The sequence below is a fragment of the Eschrichtius robustus genome, chromosome 8 (assembly GCF_028021215.1).
Source record: "Eschrichtius robustus isolate mEscRob2 chromosome 8, mEscRob2.pri, whole genome shotgun sequence".
Classification (NCBI taxonomy): Eukaryota; Metazoa; Chordata; class Mammalia; order Artiodactyla; family Eschrichtiidae; genus Eschrichtius; species Eschrichtius robustus.
In genome coordinates, this window is record NC_090831.1 from 88331140 (window position 1) to 88358965 (window position 27826).

General features: G+C 44.0%; 1 protein-coding gene across 1 annotated transcript in view; it reads left to right on the forward strand.

The window, feature by feature from the left end:
- EEPD1 (endonuclease/exonuclease/phosphatase family domain containing 1) overlaps window positions 1-27826 on the forward strand; it is a 115292-nt gene that overhangs the window by 61299 nt on the left and 26167 nt on the right. Inside the window, exon 3 of the mRNA XM_068549297.1 lies at window positions 13318-13369. Within this exon, the coding sequence (XP_068405398.1) occupies window positions 13318-13369 (52 nt within the window). The remainder of the gene's footprint in view (window positions 1-13317; window positions 13370-27826) is intronic.

The window sequence follows — 27826 nt, forward strand, 5'->3', positions numbered from 1 at the left end:
GGGGCTTCCCTGGTGGTGCAGTGGTTGAGAATCTGCCTGCCAATGCAGGGGACACCGGTTCGAGCCCTGGTCTGGGAAGATCCCACATGCCGCGGAGCGACTGGGCCCGTGAGCCACAGCTACTGAACCTGCGCGTCTGGAGCTTGTGCTCCGCAACAAGAGAGGCCGCGATAGTGAGAGGCTCGCGCACCGCGATGAAGAGTGGCCCCCGCTCGCCGCAACTAGAGAAAGCCCTCGCACAGAAACGAAGACCCAACACAGCCAAAAATAAATAAATTAAAAAAAAATAAAATAAAGGAATTCCTTTTTTAAAAAAAAAAAAGTGCATTTGATCGGGTTGTTTCTTATACCTCCCCCCAGTGAAAGCCAAGGAATACTGTAACCAAAAAGGGTTCAGGAAAAGCAGTTGGGGGAGGGTGGTGAAAAGTATTTCTTCCTGCAGGAAAAATGATGATATTTGCAGCGTTTTCTGATTGTATTAGCCAGATGTCTCCTTCTTGTGTAAACATGTGTTGAAAAAAATTGAGGGGGAAGGCTCAAGTTCCAAGAAGTCCCCAGTTCACTTGGATTAGAGAGGTGAATGGTACCAACTTGAAAGACCCCTTGGTTTAGGGACGTCTGGACCTATGTCATCACAACCACTTGGGTTAAGAATGATCAATAAGAACCTCATCCAAGGTCTAAGGCTTCATCTCTTACCAGCTGGATGTGACACTGGGGAGGAAGTTTGGAATGGAATCAGGAGGTACTCCAGCCAGAACCCTGAGCCCGGCTTTGAATGACCACTTTGCTTTTGCTTAGTGAGAGTAAAGATTTTGTTTTGTTCATTGCTCTATCTCTGGTGGCCAGAACCATGCCTGGCACATGGTGAGTGCTCAGTAAATATTTGTTGAATGCATAAAGAGCAGTGAGTCCTTTTAAATCGTACAGACCAGGGTTCAGTTCCCTCAGTTCCTAGCTCTTGTGTGGGCCTTGCACAAGCCACAAAATCACTCTGAAGCCGTAAAATAGGAGTTGAAATCCATGCCTCTTCAGTTGAGAATAAAATGTCCCAAAGCCAGGAGTAAGAAAAACTAATTTTGTAGCATCCAGATTCCTGAGTGCTCTTTATTTAGCTTTGGGATCTGCAGTTTGTTACCGCTGTGTCGGGGAGGAAGAACTTTGAGGTGTGAGTGAAATAACCTAATAAGGCCTTAGCAGAGCACCCGACACCTGGAGAACACTGGGTTAACAGCGTCCTCTCTCTCCCCTTCACTGGTTCTGTCCACATTCCTGTCTGTTCCTGTGTCTTTTCTTCCCAATTTCCCAGGACTAAAACCACCCAGTCTACTGTAGTTTCCTCTCCTGCAGTTAAACCATGCTGTTAACTTCCTAATGGGCTTTCCTGTGGGGCCTCAGACCTTAGATTAGGCTAAATGTTTTAGCCTTTTAAAAAGTGGCATGAAATAGGCAGTTTGCTGCTGAAAAAGAACACTGCGGATGGGAAAAGCCTTTCCCAGTCTCCACCAGGAGCCACCCTCCCCTCCCCTGTCCGGCTGTCTGGCATTGGGTCTGATCATCTTCAGCTGTTTTTCAGTTCAAGTCAAGGCTTCCTCGCCTCTGGCAATTCCAGTGGTTTGTGCTTGGCGAGATTTCCAGAGGGCGCTGTCCTGATCCCACGCAGAGGGGCTTCCTGAGAGCAGAGGATCTGGGATGCCTGCCAGGTAACTCAGGAGCCTGGAGGCCTGCAGCCCCGAAGGTTGAGGAGCCGGACCTGCCTCAGGGAGACAGATTCCCTCTGGGAAACTTTTCCTCACACGGAGGGTGCAGAGCCCTGCAGTTTGAGGAGGAGCCAGTCTTTCCATCTGTTGAACAAGCCAGTTGCTAAAAACAGAGGACCAGACATCATCCTACCCTGCAGAGACACTGTCTCTGGAAGCATCTGGTTGTTCTGAAACCGTCTTCCTGTTCATCAGAAAGACACAGGCTCCACCCTGGGTCCAGGTGCCATGTGGCTTGCAGTTCCTCCTGATTCCTTCCTGATACACCCATGATGACACAGAAAAGTAGCAACAGGCTGCCAAAAACCAAGAAGGATTGACAAATGCCAGGATCTTGGAAGCATCAGCTGATGGCGGTGAGAAGACAGGGCTGGACCGCGGGGCTCTGTCCAGGATGTAGCTCATGCTGTGAAGGTTCATGGAGAGGAACCACACCCCACACCCCTGAGAAAAGTCAGAAGATAGTATAGTTTATACCTTCTCTATTGTTTAGTTCCTGACTCTTGTACTTGAAGCAAATTCCAGCTGATTGGCCTATTTTTTTTTTTTTTTCCTACTCTCAGCTACAGGCCTCAGAGGTGGGCTTTTGTAAATCCATCGCTCTCTCTGTCTCTCTTCCCCCCGCCCCACCCCGTATCCATGTAGAGAAAGAAAACATGGGAATAAAATCAGATGGGAAATAGGGGAAACTGGCATGATTTCAGTGCACCCCAGTAAGTCTACTCCCCCAAAGCAAAGTGCTTTAAGGTGGGTGCTCTGGGAGCTGTGCATGCTGGAAAATAGAGCACTTCCTGTCTGGAGTTGATTCAGTCTCTGAGGAGGAGATGAACTTTGCTAGAGCAAGGGTTCTGAATCACTGGCAGCTGTGCCTTTGCCCTGTCCCCTCCCATAGTGGGTACAAGAAGGAGATACATCCTTTATGAAGGTGGACAGAAAATGGAACCACTGCCAATCTACTCATAGCGTCTGTTGAAATTTCATCATTGGTCTGGACAAACTTTTTCCTTATTCAAGGATGAATAAAGACAAAAAAAGACTGCGTGGAAAAGTCCTGCAAGACAAGGTAAAGGCAGTAGCTTCTAAAGACCCAGAAGCAGTGTCTACTTTTAGAAAATCATCTACAGCAGGCTCCAGAAGAGAATTTTGGGGAAATGTGTGGCATCCTCAGTATACTACAAAAAGACATGGCCTCCCTGGAACAGGAACAGAAAAACGTAAGGAAAAGATGGGTTGATATGAAAAGGCAACAGAAAGAAAAAAAAGATATGGATTAACTGAAGAAAGGTTTTAAGGAAATAAAATCCAGCAGCAGAGCTCAAATCCGAATTAGCAGGAGTATAGAAGAGTATTAATGTGTGGGAAGCTGAATAATGCCCCCGCCCACAAAGATATCCGTATCCTAATCTCTGGAATCTGTGAACACTACTTTACATGGCAAAAAACGACTTTGCAGATGTAATTAAGTTGAGGATCCTGAGAGATGGAGAGCTTATCCTGGATTATCCACGTAGACCCTAAATGCAATCACAAGTGTTCTTGTGAGAGGTAGGCAGAGGGAAATTTGATGATAAAAGAGAAGGCAGTGTGACCACAGAGGCAGAGATTGGAACGATGTGACCACAAGCCAAGGAATGCTGGCAGCCACCAGAAGCTGGAAGAGGCAGAGAATGGATTCTCCTCTAGAGCCTCCAGAAGGAGTACGGCTGTTCTGATAACTTCATTTCGGCCCAGTGATACTGATTTTAGACTTCAGGCCTCCAGAACTGTGAGAGAATAAATTTCTGTGGTGGAAGTCACCGAGTTTGTGATAATTTGCTAGAGCAGTCACAGAATACTAATACAAATGCTATGGAAAATCAAACCAGTGTTGTGGGTTCAGGTAAAAGAAACTTGAGAAACTATTCTGGAAAATACAAGAAAGAGAACAAGAGACAAGGTTTAGATGTGAAAGACGGAACTGACAGCCCACATTCAGCTTATCGGTGTTGGTGATTATTGGGATCAGTGCCCAGGCATCAGATACTTCCCTGAGCTGACAAGAGACTGTGTATAAATGTAAAGAGCTCACTAACCATATTCTAAACAAACTCAGGGGCAAGAGGCCCACATCGGGGCATACCCAGGGGAAAATACAGAATAACAAGGATAAAGGGGAGAAAAAAAAACATTTCACAAGTGCCCAAACAGAGAAAAGAATAATAAAAATCAAGCTGACTTTAGATCTGTTCTCTATAACAAAGAGTCTGTGTCTACTGAACCTGTCAGATTAGGCCACAAGGGAGTTTTTGTTTGTTTGTTTGTTTTTAAGTTCAGATATATTCATGCCTATGTGGGTTGGGAATCTGAAACATTAAAAGTTCTTTTGATTATCAAGTAAGTTTGCAAACCATCTATAAAGTTTTGGGGATTATGTTGTAACCCAACTACTTTATACTTGACTGAGACGTCTTCTGTGTATGAAGCCCATCAGAAGGACATTCTCAGACATGCAAGGGCTTGGGAAAATAAGCATGTTCCTTTCTTTAAAATGTAAAGATATGTTGCAGAAGCCTAAGTGGTAAAGCAGAATAGAGCTCAAGAATAGGTAGCATAGGCGCTGTAATCAGTAAACCTAGAGAGCAGTTTAAATTATTATTATTATAAGTCTGGTGATCAAACAAATACAAAGGTCAGAAATTGTTCTTAAAATAAGCTATAGAATGGAAAGACAACAGTATGCCTGTGTTCTGGGTCTACACCCTGGAGTGTTGTTAACAGAGATCAAAAAGGGAAGAGGAGGTAAAGGTTTGTTACGTTGCTTGTCTGAAATAGTGTTGGTAACAAAAAAAGTTATTTCCTTTATTATTCTAATCTTCAGAGAAGTGTTAATGGCTAAAGAAAGACTCTGAATAGTATTGGTACCAATATCTGCCATTTTTGGAGGTTTACTCTGAGCTAACCAACATGCTAAAAACTTTACCTTCATGCCAGATCCTTTCCCTCCCACCCACTGTTCTTAAGGTTCCTTAAGATCCTGCACCAGTAGGTGGTACAGCTTGAACCCCAGGCCAACCGACTCCAGAGCTCTTCCCTATCCCCTAATATGAAAAACTTACAGGTAAACACTGGGAGATCCAAAAACAAGTTCTGGAACTACCCAAACACTGGGGAATAGAAAAGGAAGACTCATCATAAAGTAGACCAAAAAAATGTATCAATAGTTTGTTTGTTTGTCTGTTTTTGGCTGTGTTGGGTCTTCGCTGCTGTGCACAGGCTTTCTCTAGGTGTGGCGAGCGGGAGCTACTCTTCGTTGCGGTGCGCGGGCTTCTCATTGCAGTGGCTTCTCTTGTTGTGGAGCACGGGCTCTAGGTGCGCAGGCTTCAGTAGTTGTGGCACATGGGCTTCAGAAGTTGTGGCTCGCAGGCTCTAGAGCGCAGGCTTAGTAGTTGTGGCGCCCGGGCTTAGTTGCTCTGCAGCATGTGGGATCTTCCTGGACCAGGGCTCGAACCCATGTCCCCTGCATTGGCAGGTGGACTCTCAACCACTGTGCCACCAGGGCAGTCCCTGAATAGATTTTTAAAAGCAGGAAAGGTACAGGGTACTTTCTCTAACCACAGTGGACTTAGAATTATAGAAAATACAAAATTATAAAAATTTAAAACCCAAATACTTAGAGAAAAGCACAATCCAAATACTGTGGAGTCCAGTAAGAGACCAAATCTGCAACTGCATACTAGATGGAAAGTAACAAGAAAGCTAAATAAGGAAATTTGAAACAAGGATAAATACTTACCTAGAGAAAAATTCATGGCTTCATATATAAGAAATCTTTTAAATAAATGAATATGCAACTTAAGAAGGCAAGCAGAGAGACTAACGAAAACAATGGGAAGTTGGAGAAAGGAATTAATGAAGATAAATGTTGACCTTAATGGTAGGCTTGATAAATCCTGTTGCTGATTTTCTCAGAAGACCAACAAAGTAGACTGATTTCTCACAAATCTAATTTTTTAAATGAGAAAAAATACCTATCCACATTAATGAGGAAGGGGGCACGACCACAGAAACAGAAGTTGTTTTTAAGTTAAAAATGATTACTAGTACAATTCTGCGCTCCAAATTAGAAAATCTGAATGGATTGGACAATCTTCTAAGAAATTTCTAAGAAATGGAAATTACTGTAATTGATTCAAGCAGTTGAAAACCTGAGTAGAACAAAAACCACGGGACTGTCATCAGAGAAGTTTCCTGCCCACTGTTTTGCAGACTAGTTCTTGCAAACCTGCCAAGAAGAGTTACCCAAGCTAAATTCTATGTAGACTGTTCCGGTGCTAATGTAATAATTCAGCACTTGGCTTTGGAGAGGAACAATGAGATGCAAGCATGTTTGGCAGTGATGGGATGAAACGCTGTAGAGGACGCATGTGAGAAGAGCCCTGCCTTCCCTGGGAGCCGGTCCTTTCTTCCCAGGTGTGCGCCCACCTGCATCCAGAGTCTGATGCCCCGCTATGTTTTCCCAACCCTGAGCCAGTGGTAGAAGACAATAAGGCATTAGAGGAAATGAGTCTGAACCTAACACCCATGGCATCTTCTAAAATTTGGTGATCAAAAGAGAGAAGTCTTCCTTACTTTGCTCAGGGGAAGGTAATGTGGAGCCTTCCTTGAGAAAGAGACGTGTTCAGACAACTGGATTGACACGGTTGCTGAATTTGAATTTTGTGAAATTTCATAAATCCCCCCACCCAGGGGCACGTGAGTAGAGAGGGTGGCCATTGCCGGTGGCCACTGGACCCGCCTTCAATTCTACCTTCTCTCCATTCTCTCCTCTTGGCCGCCCTCTCCCTTGTTGGAAGGCTGCCTGTCCCACTCCCCCAGTTTTATCCTGTTGTCGCTGACTCTAGTCTCCTGCTGAAGGTGCATGTGGAAACACTGCTCCCGTCACTGGCCTGGCTGCCAGGCCTGGGGACAGTTTGGGCTGACGCACTGGGCACAGAGCTTGTGTCCCCAAGAATTTCACACTCCTTCCCCTTTTATCCTTCAGAAGAGGTTGTGGAAATATTGTATTACAAAACAAAATCACCCCGGCATCGTTTAGGACTTTCTTGACCTTTACTTTTCCCCAAATCATTGCAAATGGTGATTATGCTCTTGGAGAAAAGCTGGATCCTCTGATGATACCGTTTGGGGAGGGGGAGGGGAGGGGAGGGGAGAGGGAGGGGAAGGGGGGGAGGGGTGGTGGGAGCGAGAGAGAAGGAGGAAGAGGAGGGAAGTAAGCCTTGAGGGGGTCGTTGTCTGCACTTTAATAATTCCACGCACTTGATAATATGAGGACCTCTCAGCTTTGCCTTCTGCCCCTGGGCATCGTGCTGGGGGACTTGCCACCCTACCTCTTCTGCCTCGAGTTTAATCTCATTATTTCCCCTTCTCTGCCTCTCATCCGTCCGCTCCTCACCCACTGAAACCTGGCTTCTCTCCACCACTTCCTGAAACTTCTCTCTCGCAGAACACCAGCCCCAACTTCCCTGGCGTTCCTCAGAATCAGAGCCATTGCCCCCCTGCCCCAGCCCGACTTCTTGCCTCGCCCGCTCCCCGTGGCTCCTGGGCCACGTGCTCTGGGTTTTCCCTCCACCTTCCTGGCGGTTCCTTCTCTGTTTTCCTGACAGGTCCTGTTCCTCTGCCTGCCTCTTTAGAGAGTAAATCTTTTTTTTTTTTTAAATAAGTTTATTTATTTTTGGCTGCCTTGGGTCTTCGTTGCTGCGCGCGGGCTTTCTCTAGTTGCGGCGAGCGGGGGCTACTCTTCGTTGTGGTGTGCGGGCTTCTCATTGCAGTGGCTTCTCTTGTTGAGGAGCATGGGTTTCAGTAGTTGTGGCACGTGGGCTCAGTAGTTGTGGCTCACGGGCTCTAGAGTGCAGGCTCAGTAGTTGTGGCGCACAGGCTTCATTGCTCCGCGGCATGTGGGATCTTCCCAGACCAGGGCTCGAACCCGTGTCCCCTGTACTGGCAGGCAGGTTCTTAACCACTGTGCCACCAGGGAAGTCCTCTGCCTGCCTCTTAAGTGGCAATGGCCCTTGGTCTTCTGTTCCTCTGCACAGTCTCCTGGGCTCTGGATGTGGACCAGAGAGGTCCACACCTCCTTTTGCTCCTGGTGTCCACACCCAGAGCCCAGAACTTGCTGAGGGACAGCCAGCTGCTGTTCACACCCCACTGAGAGATCCCACAGGCCCCAAAGTCAGTGTGTCCAAGACATAACTCTCCATCAGCAACCCAAGTAGATGGTCCCTTCAGCCCCCAGTTTCACAGGCTGGGAGCTACGAGGATATTTCCCTCACATCCCCCTTATCTGTTTCTTCATCAGGTCCTGCCAGCTGCCGATCTGTCTGGAATTAGCTCAGTGCCTTTTCCCTGCACCAGCCTCCATCATCTCTTCCCGGGACCCATCTCAGGTCTTGCTGCCTCCAGTCTTGTCCCCCTTGCCTCCCCACCCCCATCCCTTCTCCACATCAGAGCCATTTTTATACCTTTACTGGGCATCTTCTGTGTCCCGGGCCCTCTACCACACCACAGCCCTATATCATCGGTGGCCACTCCTTGCGCCCAAAGTACAGACCAAACTCCTTAATATGGCTTAACAAACCCTCTAAGAGGCCTGGCCCTGCTTGCTTCTGCAGAATAATCTTTCAGCACCTGCACCACGCCCCAGGCACCCTGTGTTCCCTGGTCAGCGTGCAGTCCCTGCGGGGGCCGTGCCTGACCTCCCACCTCGTTCCTTTGCTCATGCTATTCCTGCCACCCCACCTCTCTGCCTTGTAAGCCCGTAGGTGTCAGCTTAGCAGTCACTTCCCAGGAAGCCTCCCAGCTTTATTATGTATGCTCTTGCAAAGGGCCTCAAAGCACCCCGCGTTTGCCTCTAGAGAGCGCTCCTCACGTGGCTGGTGTATTACTTACCTGGTTCCTCCCTTACACTCAGAAGTTTGAAGGCAGAGGCTGCGTTGTGTCATTGTATCGTTGTACATCATTGTATCCTCAGCGTCCAATAGTGCCTGGTACATAATACATATCCCTTAAATATCTTATCTGTGCAGTGAATGCGTGGCTCCATTGTATCGCACCCTTTCTGCATTTATTGAAATCTGCTGTATCTCATGCGCTATACTATAATAAATGCAGTGGAAACTCAAAGTGCCAGAATCCTCAGAGAAAGGGAGCGGCAGTGAATTCTTGATTCTGGTGCCCTGTAGCTCATAAGCTGTTCTGGAAGCGTGAGTTTCTGTGTAGTTGGGAGTTTACCCTTTAAGTGCTTTTGCTACACCCAGAGAGTTACATTTTATCCGCCTTTTCAGGGGTCACTGAGGATCATTCAGTCTGCAGCTCTAAGCCACCCCCAGGCGGCAGGGGTGCCCTCCGTCTTCGGTCTCTTTAACTTTGCTGCTTTTCTTCCCTGCTGTCAGTGTCTGCCTGGCACCTTCCCCATCACCACTTCAAATCCCGTTACAGACCTCACTGTGCCAGCCACTATCCAGCTGAATAAGACATCTGCCCTCAAGCGCCTCACCTCCTTGTAGCTTACTTAGCAAACATTAATTGCATGCATTCTAGGTCCTTCTAAGTGTTGCCCATCTTGACTTCAGAACTTGGCCTTGAAATGGCCAATTTTCTAAATAAATCACGGCTGTCAGCTGCTTTTGTGTGATTTGCCTCTCTTCTCAAAGTCAAGTGCGAAAAAGAAATTGCAGCTCCCATCTGATGGGAGCCCTGCTGTTTTCAGAGGATGCTGACCAAGCACCAGGCCACCCGAGAGACATGCCCTGTTTCGCTCAGCTCTGCTGGTCCACGTTGGAACCCAGGAGAGCCTCAGAGAGACATACCTCCCTGGGCTTGTGCCCTAGCAGCACCCTAGCCCCTGTGAGCCCTTTGAGGGCAGGGACCATATTGCATTCATCTTTGTTTTCCTGGTGCCTGGTGCCAGTATATATCTGTGGAATTAGCAGAAGGACAGAAAGAGGGAAGGAAGGAGGGAGAAATGGAGAAAGGAAGGGAGGGAAGGGGGAGCAAAGTCGAAACTGAGAGATGAGATTCCCTTCCAGGGTAAGAAGTTAGAGGTGTCGAATGGAGGATTTGGTAAACGGGCTCATTACGTCTTCGTGTGTGTGAAATTTCCTCCCAGGGAGTATCTGATGCTCTAGAAGAATCTGATACCATCAGTACTGAAATAAATACTCCAGACTTGAAGAGTTTCCAATAAGGTAAGAGCTGACAGTAGGATAGCTATATAACAGGAAACATCTCGAATACTCTTAAAGATTATAGCTCTAAGGAGGAAAAAACACAACTTCCTGAAGAAATCCAATGTTATGAGCAGCTGTTGCAGTAACTTCTGATTAACATGTATTGTTTCCATTTTGAAACTCAAACCATCTAGATTTGAGTGTCCTATCCTCTTTTCTCCATCTTTTCCATCTTTTCTCCTTTGTGTTGCTGGGTTTTAGTAGTGTGAAAAAGTTTCTGTTTTTTTTCTGCCCCTACCCAATACATGAATCCTATTTGGTATTGGTTTTAGAGCAGTAGTTAAATTGGTTTAATCTCACATGTCAACTTCAGTAGATCGGTTGTGGTTCACTGGAGAGTTCAGAAAGATTCTGAAGCTGTATCTAAGTTAAAAGGGGGTGAGTTCCGTGGAAAGAGGTGAAGAGGGTTGGAGAGTGTACCTGCCAAGTATTTGCCATTCCCGTTCAAGAGGAAAGTAAACTGGTGAGAGCAGGGACTAACATCCTTCAGGTTTTGACTAAGAAGTGTCAACTGAAGTTGTTTTAATTTCGTCTTCATTCAAAGCCTCAAACTGTCAGTTTTCAGATCATGTTGTACAGTGGTTTGAATGTAGTATCTTTGTGAATAGGGAGAAGAAGACAGTTGAGTGTATTAACAGTGTATAAACCTTTTCTCTAACCTGTCGATATCTGATACCTGATCCTGAACTGGACTTCATGACCATAGAGAAGGGCAGGAATGAGAGACTATTTTAAAAATTCCTCCAGTAAAAATATTTTCCAGTGGTTATTTCAGAAGTATAGTTTAAGCTTCTGAAACTTGGTCTACAACTGGAGTCTCCTTAGCCTATAACTTGCTGTCCAAATTGATAACCTGGAATCTAGAGGTGTGCATTGGGAATCAGGGTGCACTGAGAAGTAGCCAGTAGCTTTGACCTGCCACCAGACACATCCTGGCAGACATTTCTTCAAATGCACGTAGCACCATTCACCCTGGGGAAAACACACACAGTCATCTCATTGGAGGCCTTCCTTTTCAGGTGGAGGAACTGAGGCTTGGCCAGTGATTTTAGCTGTCCACACTGATAGCGACTTGGCCTCTAAGCCCCTGGGCCCTGCCTGGCGGCCAGTAAACACCTTACCTCCTGACTGTCCTTCCTCTGTCAGTTATAGACACTGCAGATGTAGTGAGAGAAGACCCTTGAGCTCCCAGCGTCAAAGAGCTTCCAGTGCTGGTTGGGAGGAAACAGACAAAAGCACCCTAACAAATGTTTTAAGGTACCAGTAAGTGCACTGAAAAACAAAAACAAAAACAAAAACGAACCTGGTGACGTGGGATGCTGCTTGGAAGAGACAGCATTTGCACTTAGACTGAAACGATGCAATGGGATGCCGTCGGTGTTGTCAAGATCTTGGGGAAGACTGTTCCAAGCCAGAGAAACAACGAAAGCAAACCCGTCCAAGAGACGAAGGAAAGTCAGTGATTGGAGCAGAGGGAATGCCCAGGGTCCTGTCCATTAGCCCTGATGCCTGCCAAATTGTTGTTGGTAGTGGTGGTGGTTTCTTGTAGGCCTTGAAAACCTTTATTGCACTTGCTGAAGTTGCTTTAAAGTAAACCTTTGCATTTGGTTGGACAGTGCTTGCTTAGTTGTGCAGAGAGATTATGAAGAATTCTGTAGATGGAGGTGAACCTTATCACGGGCATAACCCCTTTTGATGGAGGTGTGTGGTACAGGCGGGGCCCATTTCTGCTCCAGAGAACCTGTGCAGGTTGGTGGGGACGCAGTGACCAGTGACCACAGGCAGATTAGCTGGGTGGGGAAGGAGCACAATGACACCATCGACAGCTGACCCACCCCCTAAACAGTCTCGCTGAGCTCCTGCTTCCTCCTGCGTGCTGGCCTGTCCAGCCTTGGCCGCCTGCTCACTGCGTCCACAAACACTTCAAAAGCAACGTGTCGCAAAAGGGAAAATACCTCCCCTGTAAAACCTGCTCCCACGTCTGAATTCCCTCACTTCAGCTGCTGGCTGCAGTCTGGACTCTGGCCCCTAAACTGGAAACTGATGAGTTGTGTACACTCGAGCCCTTTCTCTCCCCTTGGTGCCTTTGCCCCTGCTGTCTCCCTGCGGGTCACCTTTCTCCCCAGCCCCCTCCCCTGGCAAGGCTAACCCGGTCCCTCCTGCAGGAAGCCACCTCTGACCTTGGCCGGGCTGGGCTCCCCTCTGTGCCCCAGACAGTCCACTCGGCACCCTACTGGTCCTCTTCTGCTCTGACTGTGGCCTCCGAGAGGCTGTGAGCTCCTCGTGGGCAGGGAGCAGGTCATAGTCATCAGGTGCCCTCGACTACCTGCACACAGTAGGGCTCAATCCATGTACGGTAACAAATGAGCAGCTGAGCAGGCCCTCTTCATAAGGAGTGATTTTAGCTATTTGTTTGTTCTCATCAAAGGGACATCAAGGGAAGATTAATGCTGAACATGGGCAACTATTTTCTTCTTTACATTCCTCTGAATTTATTCAGGTTGCTTACATAAGCAACTATCAATTATTTTTAGAAATTTTTGTGGTGAAATGTACGTAACATAAAATTTACTATTTCAACCATTAGTAAGTATACAATTCAGTGACATTAAGTACATTCACATTGTTGTGCTACCATCACCACCATCTACGGAATATTTTCCCAAACAGAAACTCTGTACCCGTTAAATAATAACTCCCCATTCCTCCCTCCCACAGCCCCTGACAGCCACTATTCTACTATCTGTCTCTTTGTGTTTGACTAGTCTAGGGACTTCATATAAGTGGAGTCAATATAACATTTGTCCTTCTGTGTCTGGCTTATTTCATTTAGCATAATGCCTTCAAGTTTCCTCTGTGTCGTAGCACGCGCCAGAAGTTCCTTCTTTTTAAGGCTGAATAATATTTCATCATATATAAAATGTGTACCATATTTTGTTTATCCATTCATCCATTGATGGACATTTAAGTTGTTTTCACCTTTTGGCTGTTGTGAACAATGCTGCCATGATCATGGGTGTACAAATATCTGCTTGAGTCCCTGTTTTCAACTCTTCTGGGTATATGCCCGGAAGTAGAATTGCTGGATCACATGGTAAAATCACTTTTACAACTTAGAAACATTTTTAATAGTTCTGAAATGGTCATTTCAGTTCAAACCAAAGGTTACCTTGAGGTGGGAGGTGATGCCGAAATGCAGGCTAAAATTTCAGACTTTTGTTCCTGTGACTTGTCTGATGCTTGGTGATATAAAATGTTTTGTTTTCAAGTGTGGTTTTAATTTTTTCTTACAGCATCAAGCTGCTAGCTGTGCAAGAACTACTTGACAGAGAGGCCCTGGAAAAGGTAAATATTTTGTTCCTCTTACCCCAGATTTACAAACTTAGAGCAGAGTGCCACACACAGGAAAAACTCAACTCCCTGTCACCAGAGACAGCACTTATAGCAGAGTTGGTCTGTTATTTTGTGTTCTTAACAGTCAGTGAACCTTGCAAAATTTTAATCAAAACGCCCCACATTGCTCATAGGCCATTAACACTTGCAAACTCTTCCTTGCTTGGCTCTTTCAGAGTTGAGTGAAAGCAGAGGCTCGCCCTGCTGTGGGCCAAGCTCTGGAGCAGGCTTTCTGTGCCTGGAAATACCGCACACTGGACGCCGCCCACATGCCAGATGCTGTGCTTCCTTCCATCTCTGCTTGTGTGTGTTCTTTTCTGGACTTATGGATGGTAGAATTGAGGCAGCGAGGTTAGGGAACTTGCCAGAGGAAAATTACCTAAGCAGCAGAGTAAGGATTTGAGCCCCGTAGTTTCATTTCCAAAACCAATGCTTTTTCCGTTTAATAGGCTAGTTCATGAGTTTGAGCCCCTGTGGGGACTACTTCTGAGGACTGGGAAACTCCCTCCCACCTAAGCCCTGGAAGGAGCTATCCAGTGTGTCTCGGTTTTCTACGTTCAAGTCAAGTACTCAGCTAGGGATCTTTTGCCAGGTATGGATTCAAGTTCTGTGTGGTGGGCTCCAAAAAGCAGGCTGGGCAGGTGCCGAGGAGGCCCAAGTGCCACCACACGGGCCTCCCAACTCATACCAAGCTGCTCCCCTGGGTGGCTCAGGACTCTTCCGCAGTATGTGGCTATGGGTGTTAATTCGAATCTATAAGGTTAACGTAGAAGAAAATGGTTAGAGAGATAAGTACCCAAACAATATTATCTTATTTATAGAATTTTAAATGTTTGGATTAGCGGTCCATCTGCTGGTTGGCACTAAAGCAAATAAAGTCTTTAAGCACCAAGCAGTGGCGGGGGTGGGGGTGGTGGAGGGGGAGGTGTCTGAGCTCTGGCTCTGAATTTAACGTCCCTCCAGCCTCATTGGCAACACAGGTAGAACAAGGGTGGGGCTGCCTGCCTGACCTCAGAGAGGTGACATGAGAACCAAATGAGTCGGTGCAGTGGATGGGCTTTCTAAATGCCAAAGCACTCCACTCATATTAATTCTTAATTACTCATTGTGATTCTTTAATCCAACCATGAAAACATACTAAGTCCAGGTTATTATATATGAAGATTCTTGGTATGTTTTTGAAACTTTTAAAAAGTTACTCCTCCAAAACCAATTCTCTTCTCAGTGTTCACTACAGGTAATTGTTTCACTGCTCAATTCTCATCCACCCTGACCAGTTGAAGAACCACAAGGAAAGATCTTCATAGACCGTAGAGCTTTGCTACTCAAAGTGTGGTCTGCAGACCAGTAGCATTGTAAGCTTGTTAGAAACGCAGAATCTCAGGCCCTACCCAGACCTCCTGATTCAGTTTGCATTCTCACAAGACCCCAGGTGATTCTTGTGCACCGAAGTCCAAGAAGTCCTCCTGAGGAGTAACACTTACTATCACCATCACTGGTCCATCTTCACAGAGAACCTCTGAGGTGTCAGCTTTTTGCTTTTGTGGCCAATCAAGCTCCTTTTTTTCACACCAAAAGTGAAGTAAACACCATAAGTCTATTTGTAAGAACCCAGTTTTTTTGTTTTCTTGGATTTTTTTTGGTTTTTTCCATTCTTTTTTTTTTTTTTAATTGAAGTATAGTTGACTTACACTGTTGCGTTAGTTTCAGGTGTACAGCAAAATGATTCAGTTATTCATATATATATACATATATATACATATATATATATATGTATGTATATATATATATATATATATACATATATATATATATATATACCTATTCTTTTTCAGACTTTTCCATTATAGGTTATACAAGATATTGAATATAGTTCCCTGTGCTATATAGTAGGTCCTTGTTGATTATCTATTTTATATATAGTAGTGTGTATCTGTTAATCCCAAACTCCTAATTTATCCATCCCCCCTCTTCCACTTTGGTAACCATATGTCTGTGAGTCTGTTTCTGTTTTTTTGGGGGTTTTTTTTGTTGTTGTTGTTGGTTTTTAATTTATTTATTTATTTATTTTTGACTGTGTTGGGTCTTTGTTTCTGTGTGAGGGCTTTCTCCAGTTGCGGCGAGTGGGGGCCACTCTTCATCGCGGTGCGCGGGCCTCTCACCGTCGCGGCCTCTCCCGTTGTGGAGCACAAGCTCCAGACGTGCAGGCTCAGTAGTTGTGGCTCACGGGCTTAGTTGCTCCGCGGCATGTGGGATCTTCCCAGACCAGGGCACGAACCCGTGTCCCCTGCATTGGCAGGCAGATTCTTAACCACTGTGCCACCAGGGAAGCCCTGTTTCTGTTTTATAAATAAGTTAATTTGTATCATTTTTTAGATTCCACATATAAGTGATACCGTATGATATTTGGTAAGAACCCAGATTTTATCTTTAGTTTGTCTGCTTCTTCCTTTCATTAAGAAAATAGTCTCATTTAATTTAATAGGTAGAGCCAGCAAGAATGACCTCAGTTAAACACACATCCTGCAAACCTCACACCTCTTTAACTGTCTTTGCAGCCGGGCTTCAAATGGCACCGTGCTTTTGGGTTTTGCAATTACTGAACTCCTGAGGTCCCACCATGGTAGGACTGGTCACTTCTAGACAGATGGTCTTTCTCTTATAAGAAGGAAGCTATTCTGAAGGGGTCATTTCCCTCACAGCTACTTGTAGGTTAAACCTGACCAGTAAAATATTTAAATTATGTAAAACATAATATAAAAGGCTAAAAAGCAGCAGCAGTGTTTTGGAGTCTCCTAGACAATAAGACTTTTAGTGCTTTTTCTCCCTAATATTAGACATTGTTATTATGATCTTAGCGTTTTAGTTAAAAATTACCAGCCATTTGCCTGACTTGTACTTTCCTTGGCTTTAGGTAGAGAGCCTGTCCATTTTTGGAAGTGCCAAGGCTTTCTCAGTTTCTGCAGTGCACAGAGTCTGTTGTAGAAGAGCCAGGGTCCCCTCCCAACCTCGCCTCTGTTTGGCTGTTGGACCTGGCAGAGGGCCTTTCTCAGAGGCCTGGGCCCCTTTCGTTACCCATAAAACTGCTTTCTATTCCTTCTGTGGTGTCTTCGTCTAAAAGTCTTTAAAAAGTCTTGGGTTTCACAATTGATCCTTGATCACACTGTGAAGAGGGGAAGATTCTCCTTTTCATGCTCTGGTTTCTAAATTTTTCTCTGCTCCTCGCTCCAGTGATCCTTACTGGTTTGGGGGCTTCTGTGTTTCACCTGCAGGGAGAGGAGAATGGTGAACACCTGCCCAGTGAACCCCATACATAGATCAGTAGAGTCCCAGTTTTTACCTCTTCAAATGCTCTTTGTTTTAATTCAGGTGCCATTGATTGGGGTGGAGACTGGGGACACCTGGGAGGTCAAGTCTGAATTTCTCTCCTCCACCAACACCACATAAGGCCATTTCCCAGACAAGTGACAGTGATTTGTCATTTATTTAAAAAATGTTATAAACCATACAATTAATAATTGCTTCTTTTTCTAAAAATCTGTTAGAACCTTGAGAAGATGGCTTATTATGCATAAATGTCAGGATATGTGACATTTCCTTGAAAAAGTGTTTTGGATTTGATGTGCTTTTTTTTTTTTTAAATTTTATTTATTTATTTATTTATGGCTGTGTTGGGTCTTCGTTTCTGTGCAAGGGCTTTCTCTAGTTGTGGCAAGCGGGGGCCACTCTTCATCGCGGTGCACGGGCCTCTCACTATCGCGGCCTCTCTTGTTGCGGAGCACAGGCTCCAGACGCGCAGGTTCAGTAGTTGTGGCGCACGGGCTTAGTTGCTCTGCGGCATGTGGGATCTTCCCAGACCAGGGCTCGAACCCGTGTCCCCTGCATTGGCAGGCAGATTCTCAACCACTGCGCCACCAGGGAAGCCCTTGATGTGATTTTTTGATCAGATATCCATTAGACACCAAGAGCAAAGGTTTGCTCTGAGACAGATGCATGCCATCCTACTCTCTCTGTTCTCTGTGCTTTAAGAGCAGGATGCTTTTGTTTTTCTGAACTTAAGTCACATAGGCTTGTTTCCCAGGCTTTATAAACAGACCCCATCTAATGCCTTTAAACACGGCATTGCATGAAAGGAAATAAAAATATTGCTACAGCTTGATTTAGTAAGATCATTTTTCAATGACCCTTTCAAACAGCTTCCTGCAAAGCTGCAAACAATAGTTTGGCCGTTCCCTCCAGCTGGAGGTCACCCTCTCCCTGGAAGGGCCAGAGGGCAGAGCACCGACTGACCCCACCCGAGACCCAAGCCTGCCTGAAGAGCTGCTTGTGTGAGCCGGGCCTCCTAGAGGCTCAGGACGCCCAACTCATGGCCATCGCCCGTCCTACCCCTACCTCCGCCCACACCCCATTTGCAAAATTGTCTAGGACAAAATGCCTGCAGGTCTTCATGCCTGCTGCTGCTAGATATTTTTCCTAGAATCTCAGCTTTGAAGTCCCACTCTTAGTCTAGTTTTCCTACAGGTGGAGCAGATGATCTCTAAGACCTCTTGGTGTTTTCACGTGAGATAAAGCATGTACATTTCACCAGCGAGCCTGAGACTAGAAAAATTGAACTTGACATTTGCACACGGTGGCTAGTCAGGGACTCTTCCAGCTGAACCCCAGTGGTGGGCAACATTGGAATTAGAAGTTAGTAGCTTCCTGAGGATTTTTCAGAAGGAAATAGGAGGTAAATAATTGTCACATAGAAGTGCATGAATAACCTAAGGATGCCAAGTGCTTGTATCTGTAACTGGTGGTGGTATGTTCTAAACATACACACATGCACATACATAAGCTCTAGCTCTGTTATTACACACCTTTGGAGTGTTTTTCACTGTGATTTGGACTTTATGTTAATTTAGTTTGTGCAACAATTGAGTGCTTCTGCTGTCCTAAATTGCACTACATACCAAGGGAGATAAAGTTATAAAAATACATTTGGGGCTTCCCTGGTGGCACGGTGGTTAAGAAATCGCCTGCCAATGCAGGGGACACGGGTTTGATCCCTGGTCTGGGAAGATCCCACATGCCGCGGAGCAACTAAGCCCGTGCGCCACAACTACTTAACCTGCGCTCTAGAGCCCGCGAGCCACAACTACTGAGCCCATGTGCCACAACTACTGAAGCCTGCGTGCCTAGAGCCCGTGCTCCGCAACAAGGGAAGCCACTGCAATGAGAAGACCACACGCCACAACGAAGAGTAGCCCCCGCTCGCTGCAACTAGAGAAAGCCCGTGCGCAGCAACGAAGACCCAGTGCAGCAAAAAATAAATAAATAAAATTATTTTTAAAAAAAAATACATTTGAATGGCATATGTGGAATACCAGAATGTCAGAGCTCAGGGAATCCAACCCTGTCATTTGTCATTTTGCAGACAGGACACAGAGACCAGAGGTGTTGAAGTGTCCTCCTCGTCCAGGGCCCATAACAGTTGTGTTGGTAGTCTACCATCAACCCTGGTGGACTCAGCTCCGTTCCAGGGCTGCCTTCAGTACAGCTGCTGCCTGTCTTCCATGGTCTCATTTATCCTGGGCGTCAGCTTTAGCAGACTTTGCTGGTGCTTCTGTCGCTGCACATTTCAGGGCTGGGAGCAGATGCAGAGTGTTGGTCCCTGGCCCAGGTGATGGAGAAGTGAAACCCAGGTCTTCTAATCCTTGTGGCGAAACAGACACAGGCTTGTGGTGTTTGTCTCCAGGAGCTCCCCTTGGCCCAGCAGGGGAGACAGAGAACGTGGGCTGGGGGTTAGAGGAGGAGGGCAGTCAGAGGTTCAGGGCTCGGGGTGCGGACACTGTCGGGGAGCATCTGAGAGCAGAGGACCTCTCAGAGGTGTGAGGCCGGCAGAGGGTCCGGGGGCCTGGGAAGGAAGGTGATGAGAAACGTGCAGGAGGGTAGAGAACACGCAGCAGACTCGCCCTTCGTAGGCTCTGTGTCAAAATGAATTGCTTCAAGAATCTTAACATAAGATACACCTTTTACAAAACAGTACTCTGTTTTGATTTTTAAATATCAGAAGGAGATTCTTCAGCTCCCTGGGTTTATTTTTCTCCCAGGCCTAGTCCTTCCCATAGAGCTTAATTTGAATGCCATCTTGAGTGGTCAGTATTCATGTATCTGTTAGATTTTTTTTTTAAGTGGATTGAGCCAGATCCGTGTCTAATCATGATTAAATTCACTGTAGTCATGTTCCTGGCTAAATCCCTTCCAGCAGGCAGCTTGCTACCTTCCTTGAAGGGCTAGTGAGCAGAAATGGGGGCCCCTGTGGAGCTCAGGCTCCCCCTGTTCGCTGTGTGGAGTCTGGCTGAGGCCCGCAGGGGCCCCCACAGCCAGCCGCTCACCAGCTCCGCTTTGCAAACTGCACACTTGGGCCCTGACCCCGTTCTGGAAAGGGCTCTCGGCTGGGCTACACCGCAAGCACCTCAGCTGTCAGAAAGTGGAGCATCTTGGTGAATTATGGGCCAGGCTTCACAGTTCATTTTCAAAAAGGGAAAAAGATGCATTTTCTCCTATTCTTTTAAAACCATCACAAGATACCATGTATATTGAGGGGCTCCTGGTACCTTTCTCTGATTACGAAAAGCTTTTATTTGAAGTGAGCAAAAAGTAGAGTCTCAAAATAGGACTTTTTAATTCCTTTTAGCTTTATTAGCTATCAAGGATCAGCAAATTAAACAATGAGGGATCATTTAAAATGTACTATTACGTTGGCAAAGGTTTTTAAACAACGATATGTAATGTTGAAGTTGTGATAACACCAGTGTCCCCATTCATTGGGGAGGGTAGTGACAAGACACTGTCCTTTTGAAGCTCTGGGGTGGTGTATTTCATTAGCCTTTGAGGTGCCCCTACCCTGTGACCAAGGTGGATTCCTAGGAGTGTATTTAAGGAATGATCCATAAATATGTGGAAAAGGCATCTGACAGCATGCTTTATAATTATGAATTATTGCAGGCAGTTCACTGCTCAGTAGGAAGGGTGGGTTTAAACAGTCTGTGGTGGGTCTGCCCCATGGTCTGGTATGTGGCCATTAAAAATGATAATCATTTAGCCTTGTAGAAATTCGATATAATGTTTACAAAAAGGAGGATAAGCAGTTGTACCTGCTGTAATTACAACTATGTAAAAATATATGTATTCATTCTTTCAACCAGTATTTATTAAGTGCTTGTGTCAGGTTTTGTACTAGGCTGGGAGACACATACAGCTGTGACCAAGATGATTATCTTTCCTACCCTCATGTAGCTCACATGGTTGGTGAGGAAAATGTTAACAAGTACACAAATACTTATTTAAATACAATAGGGATAAGCAATGCCCCCCAAAACACCAAAACAAAATCAGGTCATGGTTGGGGGCACCTAATGTTCTCGTAGCATCCAAGGAAATATGAAACAAACAAAACATAATTAGGTAATTCTTTTTTCCTTTTAAATTTCCTTTATCATTTATTTAATATTCCTGGAATCAACTTTTGAAGATCCCGTAAGACCTCCAGCTATGGCTGGAGGAGCCAGGGGGAAGGAACAAGGTGGATGGCAGGGAATCTGGAGGATGGGGCTGTGCACCAAGACAGAAGTGCCCTCTGAGTGCCCGGGAGTCCTGCACAGGAGGGTCTTTCTACATCAGGGCAAATGATGATGGGCCCTCCAGTCAAATCTGGCGATAGCTAGTTTTTAAACATCAAGTTTTATTAATATGCCGATGCATCCATTCATCTACTCATTGTCTGTGGCTGCTGTCACATTACAATGTCAGCGTTAAGTAGTTGTGACAGAAAAGGTATAACCCACAAAACCCTGAATATTTATTATTTGGACCTTTGCCGAAAGTTTGCCAACTCCTGTTCTAGATCAGTGGTGCTTGGCTGCTGACCTCTGAAGTATCACGTGAGAGCTGTACGACCCCATCCAGGAAAATGCACCTATGAACCTATACATGCAATTGAATTTACATATTCTTGAAGCTTCCCCATGGAGGCCCTCAGGGTCATACTTCTGGGCCCTGGTGTAGGTAGGACTCATTTCTCTACCCCAGAAATGCTGAAATATCTTCTCTCATTACAAAATGGTAGCCTAGTGAGGAAATGTTTCTCAGAGTGGGACGGCTCACCCTTCCCAGGGAGGCATAGTGCCCAGGGTCTGTGGGGAGGGTCCTTCATGTGGTAAGAGGCCAGTCAGATTTTAGATGAGACTGCATCCCATTGGCACAGAAATAGCATCCCTTTGGTTACCTTTTCGTGATTTATGGTTTGATCCCTTATTGGTTATTCTAAGGAGATTATCTGGTTCATAGAGTACCTGTGATCCCATTCTTCACCCCTTTCTGTCTAGCATCATTTTCTTCACTGATAACTTGAGACATATTTAGGTCTCCTGAAATCTGAAATATGTTCCTACTGTCCTACTTTCCTCTTCGCTACTGTCCTATTTCTCTTCTTTCATGTCCTCATAGTTATCTTGAATGTAAATTCCCACCCTACACAACCAACCTTCATCTCCTCTCAGCTGTCCTTAACCCTTAGGAGCCTAGCCCCTGTCCCAGTTAATCTAATAAATCATAGCTTACCCTAGCCAACTTCTAACCCAAAGCATTTTTATTGAAAATATTTTTTGCTTTCTATTGAAAAGTATTATGAAATAATTTTATATAGAACTTAAAATTTGTATATGCAATTATCCATTTTCTTGTAATTTCTGGGTACCTATTTCTGTTTTTATACTGCATCCATAATGATTTTATGTTAAAAAAACATTTAAAAAAATTTTGAACCCATTTAGATACAAATAGGAGTGGGAAAAGGAAAGAAATCATTCCTAGAGCTTGTCTTATCTAGGTGAGCTATACCACTTGGGGAGTCTGAATCAACTGCTGTCTTCTACCTGTGATGGTTGTCCTTGGGGACACTCTCCTTGATGGTTCCATTACTTTGTCTTCATACTCTAAAAGCTTCATTACTTCCTAGTCTCCTAATTGATTCTGGGCTTATAGAGGAAAAGAAGAGAAATCTTATAATAGCCATATGGATTGCAAACTCAGGCAGAGGCCAAAGCAAGACCTATAACAAAAGCAGAAACATCATTTCATTCAGGTTTGAAAGTCAAGGGAGCCTTGAAAAATCACCCCTCTCCATCTTTTGCTAAGAATCATTTTATCATCAACTAGAGAGAATTTTGCTGGCGTCTTCTGGTGGCTCATAAATGGTGGGCTGGTTTTGTGAACTTGTCTAACCTATGATTTAAACATAATATGTTCATGTTAATATTTTTCTTGTGCTGACTCTCCCCTTGAGACACCCTCTTTCCTCTTTGAGAGGGCATCTGGAGGTTCCACTTCTTGATAATGCCAGAGTAGCTTGTATCAGAATAACCTTTCCTCAAATAACAATTATAAACTCTGGATAAAGTGCAAACAACTATTTGAAGGCACTTAAGAGAAACCAAAAACCAGAGAGATGTCAGCCCTCAAAAGAAGGAACTAGCACTGGGTGAGTTCCACATCTATACGGCTTTTCCCCTGATGGCATTCCCCAGTCTGTGTGGGCAGCTAGAGCTCAGGCAGGTTTGGGGGATGTCATGAGTCTTCTCTCTCTTTTTTTCTTGGTCAGTCTATCTAAAGGTTTCTCATTTTTGTGTTGAGCTTTTCAAAGAACTTTTAGTTTCATTGATTTTTCTCTATTGTTTTTTATTCCCTATTTTATTCACTTCTGCTCTAATCTTTATTGTTTCGTTCCTTCTCCTTGGTTTTTGGGTTGTTTTGGGTCTCCTTGCTTTTTCCAGTGTCTTAAACTGGAAGGTTAAGTTATTGATTTGAGATCTTTCTTCTTTGTTAGGAATCTACAGCTATAAATTTCTCTCTAAGCATTGCTTTAGATGACTCCCATAAGTTTTGGTATATTGCATCTTCATTTTCATTCATCTCACAGTTTTTGTTTTAGATGTCCCTTGTGATTTCTTCTTTGACCCATTGTTTATTTGCAAGTGTGTTGTTTAATTTCCATTTATTTATGAATTTCCCACCAAATTTTTTGTTGTTGATTTCTAATTTCATTCCATTACATTGTCATCAGAGAAGATACTTTACTTGACTTCAGTCCTTTTAAATGTATTTAGGCTTATTTTGTGGTCTATTCTGGAGACTATTTCATGTGACTTGAGAAGAATGTGTGTTTTGCTGTTGTTGGGGTGAGTGTTTTGTGAATGTCTGTAGATCTATTTGGTTTATGTGGTTGTTTAAGTCTTTCAGTTCCTGTTGATCAGTTTAGTTCTATCCATTATTGAAAATGGGGTATTGAAGTCTCCAGCTATTGTTGAATTGTCTGTTCCTTCCTTCAATTCTGACAGTTTTTGTTTTATGTATTTTGGGGCTCTGTTATTAGGTGCATATATAATTATAATGGTTATGTCTTTCTGATTGATTTACCCTTTTATTATTATAAAATCTCTTGTCATCTCTAGTAACAGTTTTTGTTTTGAAGACTATTTTTGTGATACTAGTGTAGCCATTCCAGCCTCCTTATGATTGCTGTTTGTATGATGTAACTTTTTCAGTCTTTTTACTTTCAACCTACATGTATCTTTGAATCTTAAATTTATCTCCTCTACACAGCCTGTAGTTGGATATTGTCTTTTACTCAGTTTGACAGTCTCTGCCTTTTGATTGGGTTGTTTAATCCATTCACATTTAATGTTATTATTGATATAGTTGAGTTTACATCTGCCATTTTACTTTTTGTTTTCTATGCCTTATGTCTGTTTTGTTCCTCCTTTTCTCTTTCACTGCTTTCTTTTACACTAAGTGAATATTTTCTGAAGTAGCATTTTAATTTCCTTAATGATATTTTTTTGCTATGCTTTTTGAGTTATATTCTTAGTGGTTGCTCCAGAGTTTACCATGTACATCTTAATTTATCAGATTTATACTAACTTAGCTCCAATGAGATGTAGTAACATTACTCCTATGTAGCTCTATTCCCTCTTCCCCCTTTTTGTGCTATTGTTACACATATTACATCTAACTATGCTACAGACCCAACTATATATTCTTACGATCATTACTTTATATACTTTTATGTCTTTTAAAGAAGATGAGAGAAGGAAGGAGAACAAGTATATTTTAGAGAGTTAACTACATTAACCTTCTTATTTACCATTTCTGATTTTCTTCATATGTTCCTGTGGATTCCACTTACCATTTGGCATCATTTTCTTATTTTAGCTCATCTTTACTCCTACCCAGCTCCTTTGTGCTGGTCAGCTATATTATATTTCTATATGTTATAGACCCAACAGTACAACTGTATACATGTATTAATATTCACACAATATGAATAAAGGAGAAGAAATATGTATTCATACTGTCTTTATAATTATATAATTACCTTTACTGGTTCTTTTCATTTTTTTCATGAGGACTTGAGTTGGTCTGGGGTCACTTGCTTTCAACCTGAAGAACTTTCTTTGGTATTTCTTATAAGGAAGATCTGCTAGGAACAAATTCTCCCTTTTTTTTTGGTCTGGGAATGTATTTCATCTTCATTTTTGAAAGGTGGTTTTTCTGGATATGATTCTTCATTGACAGTACTTTGAATATGTCATTCTACTGCCTTCTGGCCTTCATTGTTTCAGATGAAAATTTAGCTGCTAATCTTATTAGAAACAAGTGAATTTTGAAAACTGGCTATATTCCTAGACACACGTTTACTGAAGGGGTATTTTATTTTGGGGGTTTCTGAAAAGTGGCTCTTACTTACTCAGTGTCCCAAAGCTGGTTCAAATTTAGTGACACAATTTCATTTGTTTGAGGAGACTTCTAAGGCATTATCTACATAAAGTCCAACAAAACATTTCACTTGGTTTTGGCAAAGAGAAAAATGAAAAGTAGACAGCATTTTGATATTCCAGTAAGACCAAAGACTTTGTACTAAGAAATATCTGAGTTTAATTCTCAAATTATAAGTTATGAAATCAATTGAGTAAATTACAACCATCATTTGTTTCATTGTATATGTATATGGATGGATTGATGGATGGATGAGTGGGTGGCTGGATGGATGAATGGATAGGTGGATGGGTGGATAGATGGATACAGACATACCTACACAGTTGGCAGGCAGACAAATGGATAGAATATACCAGATTGACATATAAAAATTTATTTATTGCTACGAGTCATGGTCAGAAATGCTTGAAAACTGCCATTCTAGACCATTTCTTGGCTTGAAAGAGGGGAAGATGGCATGCTCTGGGATTATTTTCCAGCACTGGAAAGGCTCTGCTTACCCTCGGGTATATCCTAAGCACTTTTCCCTCCTGCCTTGTTAGTCTCTTAACTCTTTTTTGCTTTTGAACAGTAAGAAAATATGCCCAACTCATTGCATTACCCCCAAAATTGTTGCATGTAGCCATCACCTTATACAAACACTCACACAGCCATGATGACAGGAGGTATATGCAATTTCCTGTCTTATTTGGCCCACCCTAAAATGCTTCTCTTATCAGGAAATGCTAACAATGAGTTGGTACAGAGAGAACTTTCAATTCACTGTTTTAGAGAATTCTGAGACTTTTTGTGAATGATTCATTCACTCATTTCTTGAGAGCATGACTTTGTATTCAGCAAAGTTCAGGCTAGTTTATAATTTTAAATGAAATGGAAGGGCAGGCAGGTGAAACTATTTGGCTCAGTTGCTAAAAACATTTATGCTGGATGTTCTCATTAGGTAAAATTATCCTGATTGAGTTGGTCATTAAGGCTTGCTTTGCCAGAATTAATTCAGTGGAGAGATCTATCAGATTGTTAACTACCTACTTAGAATGAGTAATTGCTACAGCTGATAAAGTATTTTTTATTAACCTTTGGGAGGCACTGAAATGGTGAGTTTGGGCCTTAACAAGACTCCAAACTTCTGGGAAAGCATCCAACCCACTTTTAGAGATTTTGATCTATCTTTGCAGAAATTCAGAACAGTATACTGACATCCCTTATGAGCATAATCCAAGACCCCTTTCTAGATCCTAGACTTGGTTTCCCCCCCACACTCTGTACTGCCGCCCCATTCCTTCTCTTGCCCTGTCTGTCCCCCCTAACCCTTGTCCACGAAATGCAGGCTTATTTTCACATGCAGAGTTAATTAGGTTGGAAGAAGACAGCCAGGGAAAACAAAGCAGCTCTCCATATATGAGTTACTGTGAAATTACCTGCCCTCCTAGTTAGCAGTTAGTGGCTTCCTACACAAGTGGCCAGTCAAGAGATTTCGTGGCTCTGTAGAATCACTGTTGTGTCACAGAGCATCTTCCTGTTGTGTCCAGCTCTAGGGATCCAGAGGAATGAGAAGTACCCAGGACTAAAACAAGATCCCCAGCATTTACAAGCCAAAGGGCTGAACCTGGAAGGGAAAGTGACAAGTTCTGGGTTTTTGCCTGAATTCCCAACATTTGCACCAGCTCTGAGGTTGAGTGGGTGGGGACGGGGGCATTAGAGCCTTTTCCCCCTTGATTATGAAATCATGAGACTGTAGTTTTACGTCATTGCTAACCTTCTCTGTCAGGCGTGCTTTGTCTCCCTCCCTCTCTCCATCTGGCTGAAACCTCTACTTAGAAAATAAATTGCTGTGTATCGATTGTTCATTTTGTTTCTCATCCCCCAGACGTCCTTGTTATGCACTTAGCTTGCTTGGCTATATTTGTGAACAAGAGGGGAAAAAGTAATAAGTATTTCTAGCCTTCATGTTAGGATGTGGGAGGGACTTTTTTTATGTTGTTTTTGGTGCTTAATTTATTTAGTAACAACACCGTATCACCTTTTATTTATGAAAAACAAAAAAGCGTGTGTGTGCTTACACATCTTCTACATGGACAAAGTTCAAGCCAATTAATTGGTATTTATACTATGACTTTCTAGAAAAGTGAAATGTCTAGAAAATGTGGAAGCAGAGAGAAAAGTTAAAACGTATAAACTTACTACTTGGTCTCTGTAATTTTTGTTTCAATCCTTCCTTTGTATGGTTACCAGAGTAACCCTCCTAAAATGCAAGTTTGATCCTATTACTGCCCTCCTTGTAGTTGCTTCAGCTGGAAGCTGCATGCTATAATGGGAACACGGACATGGATTTGGGTCCTGGCCCAGCCATTTGCCCTATGGGTGATCTTATCCCCTCCAGCCCTACATCTCTCATTTCTTGAGCAAGGAGAATGCCTCCCTCACAGAGCCGTGGTGTGGGTCACATCATACAGCATGTGCAAAGAGCCAGCAGTGGTACTTGGCTCATGTCAAGTGTTCTAGTAAAGAGGACACTGGGGTTACAACCCATTAATATGGAGTCATCCTTGTGCCTGCAGGACGCTGTCATGATGTCCATGTGGCCCCGTCTGG